The 6,331-nt window shown below is 29.9% G+C and overlaps 1 protein-coding gene across 1 annotated transcript; it reads left to right on the plus strand.

Moving 5' to 3' along the window:
* The first annotated feature begins 323 nt into the window (after positions 1-323).
* LOC11425103 (agamous-like MADS-box protein MADS2) lies at positions 324-5,992 on the plus strand. Its single transcript, XM_003621471.4, has 8 exons — positions 324-795; positions 2,361-2,439; positions 2,742-2,803; positions 2,903-3,002; positions 3,770-3,811; positions 3,896-3,937; positions 5,069-5,208; positions 5,647-5,992. The coding sequence occupies exons 1-8, from the start codon at positions 611-613 to the stop codon at positions 5,744-5,746; spliced, it is 750 nt and encodes a 249-aa protein (XP_003621519.2). The 5' UTR covers positions 324-610; the 3' UTR covers positions 5,747-5,992.
* Positions 5,993-6,331: the final 339 nt, after the last annotated feature.

The following is a 6,331-nucleotide window of genomic DNA, read 5'->3' on the forward strand; positions in this document are numbered from 1 at the left end:
AATGACACAAACTTTTTTCACTTTCATTTATTACAACTCTTACACATTTCACAGCTGTCACCACGCGCCACTATCCACCACTCAGATTCCAATCTTGTTCGAAACAAGTGTAAAGTGTTACACACGCGCTGTGTATGCATCTGGGATAAAGTTTTGTTTACTATAAATACCATAACATAGAAAAGTATGGGAAAAAGAAAGTTACATGAAACTAGAAACCCTAGCTAGGTTCATTTCGATATTTTCTCTGGTGGATGTTGAAAAAATATATATAAAAAAAAATAAAAATCCAAAGGTTAATAAAGGAAAGTTTAGAGAGTACAATGACTCAAAATATACTTTACTTTTTCTTTCATCTATAAAATATCTCATTGTTTCTCTTATAGTTTTCATGTTTCCTCTTTCTAGGGCTTGAAGTTTTGTTTCATTTCAAGTTGAAGTATTAAACTTTCTAATGTTTTCACAAATATGGTTGTATTAGGGTACTGACCCAGAAAAGAAGAATCATCATAAGGTACCAAAGAAGAGAAGGAAAAAACAAGAAAAGTGAAGAAAGAGGTAAATATTGTTCAAAAATAGAAAAAAAAAACTATATATAATTGAAAAAAAAATGGGAAGAGGAAGAGTTGAGTTGAAGAGGATAGAGAACAAGATAAACAGACAAGTTACATTTGCTAAGAGAAGAAATGGTCTTCTTAAGAAAGCTTATGAACTTTCTGTTCTTTGTGATGCTGAGGTTGCTCTTATCATCTTCTCCACTCGTGGAAAGCTTTATGAATTTTGTAGCACATCTAAGTATGCAATCTATCTCTCTTTATATGAATTTTTCTTCTTGTTTTTAATTTTATATTTGTGAAAGTACTTTCTCTTTTTTGACCTATTAGATCTATATGTACTTGCTTCATTATTTTAATTATTTTTTATTTAGAGCTAGACAAAGTTTTAGATTCTTCTTAAATATTTTTAGTTATTTTTTAATCAATTTTTTGTATCATTTTTATAATTATTTTTTGTCCATGAGAGTTTTGATTTGATTTTTTGTGTGTAATATGTTGCAAATGATAACAGATTTATCAGATCTAGTAAGATTGTACATGATCTGATGAATATCTAAAATGTTTATGTCCTTTGTACGGTTACTTTTTGTTTTAGATTATTGTTTACTGTCTTTGTTTTATTTTAGGTTTTAACCTTTTTCATTGAAACATTGCTTTACCTTACAAATTATAGATCAAGATTTTCCTTGTTTTTTTCTTAAATTAAATTTTAAATCATGATTTTTATTAATACTATTTTGCTTTCCCTGTTTTATTTGGAAGCTTGGTTAGGTGAATCTTGATGTACAACTTTAATTAAGCTGTTTATCTTTCTGGATAATACTAACTACTTCTAGTTATTACACAAATATTCCTCTGAAGCAGAAATTAATGCATTTTTTTTTTTTTAAATAATGCACTTATTTATGTACTTCTGAAAAATTTGTCTTGTGTTTGAGGAACTTTTTGCAGAAAGGGGGGAAGGGGCTGTTAGATAATAGATAGGTTGAAGATATTATATCTAGATGTAACAGTGTATTATACAAATTTATTTTGACTATGATGTCACTTTGACACTTTCAAAGTTTCTATTGTTCTTCTTTTAAATCCTTGAATTCTTGAATTCTTTGATTTGAAGTCTGTTAATGTTGCTGGAAAGTGTCCACGGAAAACAAAGGTTTTTTTTTTTTTTTTTTTTTTTTTACATTTGTGAATTTTTTTTGCTTCTAAAAACTAATCTTGTTATTGTTATTTTTATCAATTTCTGATTGAAATTAAAAAGAAATAAAAATAAAATGATATTTTTATAATTATTAATAAAATTAAGGAATATTGAAACTGGTAGGATATCTATTTTGTGTTTTTATTTTATATTTTTAATGATTGTTATAAAAGTATCATCTAATTTAATTTTTTGGAATGATCATCTAATTTTATTTTGTTTTAGACATCTAAATATAATTGATCTCTTGTCTTTGAAGATCTATACATTTGATGGAATCTGGGCTTTAGTTTTTTATATAATTTTTTAAAATAGATTACTACACTTTCTTCAATTGTAATGTATGATACTTTTAATTTTTTATGATGCACAAGAATGTTGTTAAAATGGCAAAATTTGGTCCATTTGTTGTTGACATCACTATGTAAACACAGTTAACAATTTAAGTAAACGGAGCTAATTGAATTTAACCATATGTGTTGGCGTCATGTCAGTTTAAGACACCTGACACACCTTCAATGTATTTCGTTTGGTGCTAGCTACAAAGAAAATTCATAATCATCAATTTGACATTTTTTTTTTCTTCTGGTTGGTCGAAACAGCATGCTCAAAACCCTTGATAGGTACCAGAAGTGCAGTTATGGTGCTGTAGAAGTTAGCAAACCTGCTAAAGAACTTGAGGTAGGTATCGCTTCCATTTATAATCAACACTGATTTTTGAACACATATCTGACATTGTATACCCAACACCGTATAAAATACACTCATTTTAGTGCATTCGGATTCTTAGAAGAGAGAAAAAATTAATATAGAATCAGAAACTGTATCGAATAAGGTCAGAATACGTTGTCTGATGTCAACTTCTAATGTATAAAAAATATTTCTGATTTATAATATATAGTTTTGAAGCAGATTTATAATATATAGTTTTGTTATGTGAATGTTTTATTATTTTTCATCTGTTTTTTCTTTTGATAAAGCAGAGCAGTTACCGTGAATACTTGAAGCTGAAACAAAGATTTGAAAATCTTCAAAGAGCACAGAGGTAAAGATTTTTACATTAATTTTCATATTTTTTATAGTGAAATATTTGCCAATATATCGACACTATTAATTGTGTGTGTATGTGTCTCCAATATTTCAGAAATCTTTTAGGTGAAGATTTGGGTCCACTAAGTTCTAAGGATCTTGAGCAGCTTGAAAGGCAATTGGATTCATCTCTCAAGCAAGTGAGATCAACAAAGGTATTTGTTTCAGAAAATAGATAGAAGTTTCTTAATTAATATGGATAGAAGTTTATCTCGATTCAATACTAAATTGAACGATCTATGAAACATAGATATAGACATCAGACACGACACTGACACTTCAACACAGTAATAATTTGAAAAAAATGAAATATTTGATCGTACTCACATGTATCAGTATCATGTTGGTGTTGGACACCGACACGTGTTGACACACACGCCTTCAATCAGAGAATGCAATTCATATGAATCTCTAGCGTGTATCTAGTCAGACATGACTCTCATCTTAATTTTTCATTAATTATAATGAATCCTAATTTATTATGATGAATCCTAATTCATTCTAATAATTTACTAACTGAATTTTGTGTAGTCAACCACTTTTTCTGTCATCTTTGTATACCATCAATTTTTCTTTAGGTCATTTGGTAGATGACCTAAATTTGAATTTTTTTATGGTTCATATACGATATATCGGTTTATAATTTTGTTATGTCACTTGCTTTTTCAACTTAGAATAACATTTTTATTGACAATATATCTTACGATTCATAATAAGATTAGATTCACCAGTCAGAAAAAGTGTACTCGGATTCATGATTTGAATCTCGTTTGGATAATGATTTCCAGCAGCTCAATGTAGCTTCTTTTCATTTGATTTCACATTTTCTTATTTAGTTTTTCCTTATGTAATAGCCCCTTACCTAGAATATTATTGTGACTCTTATTGGTTACATTGAACTGTTTGGAATATCAATTTGCAGACACAATTCATGCTGGACCAATTAGCTGATCTTCAAAATAAGGTATATAGTATGAGAAATCTAAAAAATATTAATAAAACAACTTTTTTGGGGGCCTAACATTTTCAAGCTATTGTTTTGTTACAGGAACATATGTTGGTTGAAGCAAACAGATCCTTGTCAATCAAGGTAAAAACTTTATGTCAGTATACATGATATTTATCTCATATTTGTTTTAAATTACGGTTGTTGCTGCTACGCTAAGGATCTTTATATTGCAAGAAAATGCGGCCGATGCAGATGAAATTGCTGTTGTGATTTCATTGCTGAGACCTAAAATACTTTATGTTGCAGCCGCAATTGTGGTTGCAGTAGCAATTACACGGTGGCGGAATGCAATTTAAAACAATGGTTCTTCCCATAGCTACAAGAAGATTAAGTTTGTTGCATGCTTATTTATCTTGCTAAATAACTATGTACAAGAAATATCTATTATGGTTTTAAATTGCACTTGCCGTCACAGTTGCACACGGCAGACACTGACACACCGATACGGTTAATAATTTGAGAAAATCACATAATCTAGTGTAATTATATGTGTTGGTGTTGTGTCCGACACCGGGACACCTTGTCCGAGGAGTGTCCATGCTTCATAAACCATCATACTGCAGCCGTAATTGCAGTTACCGACCACAATTTAGAATTGGTCTTATCCTTAGTTTAATAAAGGCTAAAATATGGTTTTGGTCCCTGCAAATATGCTTCGTTTTGGTTTTAGTCCCTGCAAAAAAATTTTGTTGTTTTTGGTCCCTGCAAATATGTCCCATTTTGGTTTTGGTCCCTGGCTCCACTTTTGTGATAATTTGTACACATGTCACATGATGACTGAACCATTTATTAGAGAAATAGTCCCTGCAAAATATTTTGATTTTGAAAAAGGTCCCTGCAAAATATTTTGTTTTTGGAAATAGTCCCTGCCAAAATATTTTGTTTTTGGAAATAGTCCCTGCAGGGACTATTTCCAAAAACAAAATATTTTGCAGGGACCAAAAACAACAATTTTTTTTTACAGGGACTAAAACCAAAACGAGACATATTTGTAGGGACCAAAACCATATTTTAGCCTTTAATAAATTATAAATGCTATCTTTTCTGTTAAGATATTTTGCTACTCTTTAATTTTTCTTCAAAAAGCTGTGAGATCGTTTGAGACAGTGAAGAAATAAAAGAAACTTTTAGATGGAAATGTTACTATGAATTGTTCAATATCTCTTCAAATTTAGTCCTTCTGATAATATATTTGACTGTAATTTGTTTCAGTTGGAGGAAATCAATTCTAGAAATCACTACAGGCAATCATGGGAAGCCAGTGATCAAAGCATGCAATATGAGGCTCAGCAGAATGCTCACTCTCAGAGTTTCTTCCAGCAGCTGGAATGCAATCCTACATTGCAGATTGGGTAATAGATACTAATTTTTTGAACCTCTTGCGTAATAATTTATCGGTTAATGTTTTAAAAAACGGACCAGAGCAAATTAGTGAGACCTCTAGGTTATTGGTTCAATTGGCTCAATTGATTTAACCAAAGTTGAACCGGATGACAAATAAATAAATAAATATTTAAAAAGAATAAACAAATAAATAGAAAGTATAAAAAATGAAAATAGATCGAAATAACCACGGTTGAACCGTTTTAAGCTGTATTCGATTTTAGTTCAATCTAATTCAACCTGACTATATTATAATCGGATCAAAACAAATGGGTAAACCGACTCGTTCCCACTTCAACCAATTAGATCGGTCGGTTCAGTCCATTTTTTAAAACATTGCTTTCAGTATTCTAACCATTTGAATCCACCTTTATATATATGTTTTAACTTGTGTCCCTTTCTTTCAGTTCTGATTATAGGTACAACAATGTAGCTTCAGATCAGATAGCTTCAACAAGTCAAGCTCAACAACAAGTGAATGGATTTGTTCCTGGATGGATGCTATAATTGAGCTAGACTTAATATATATTTAGCTTGCTACACAAAAGGGAAAAGCCAATTAATGGTGCTTTTTCAAGCTAGCATGGCAATGTGTAAATGATTATGATGATAATGATGCTACTTTGCTTCTTCTATTGTTTTTTATTTTGAGGTATAAAAACAGCTATATGACTTTAAGCTGCTAAACTTTTTGCCATAGACATATATGGCATGCAAGAAATTTATAATATTGAGCATCTTTGATTGAATTAATGATCTTGTATTTTTTCTTTTTTTAATACATACAATTAGCAAAAGGAATTAATGACAGGAAAAAAATGAAATCCATCACTAATTTCCCGTCGTAATATTTAGTGACGGAATTAGAGAGGGATTTCACGTCTACCCTCTTTAAAAATAATCGCTATTTTTTGTTTTATTAGTACCTGTAAACAAAATATTTGAAATAACATTTCATTTTTGTAAAGAAATAATAAATATAGTTATGGATGATAAAGAATGGAGATAACAAGGTTAAAAAAAAGGATTTAAAGAATAAATACTATATGAACTCATGAGATTTCACTTTTACACCCCCTTCCATGAGAATAA

Source organism: Medicago truncatula, chromosome 7 (genome assembly GCF_003473485.1).
Source record: "Medicago truncatula cultivar Jemalong A17 chromosome 7, MtrunA17r5.0-ANR, whole genome shotgun sequence".
Lineage (NCBI taxonomy): Eukaryota > Viridiplantae > Streptophyta > Magnoliopsida > Fabales > Fabaceae > Medicago > Medicago truncatula.

Coding starts and splice junctions, on each gene's coding strand:
- LOC11425103 (XM_003621471.4), top strand. CDS start 611: ATGGGAAGAGGAAGAGTTGAGTTGAAGAGGATAGAGAACAAGATAAAC. Junction 796..2,360: donor GAATTTTGTAGCACATCTAA/GTATGCAATCTA, acceptor TGGTCGAAACAG/CATGCTCAAAACCCTTGATA. Junction 5,209..5,646: donor AATCCTACATTGCAGATTGG/GTAATAGATACT, acceptor CCTTTCTTTCAG/TTCTGATTATAGGTACAACA.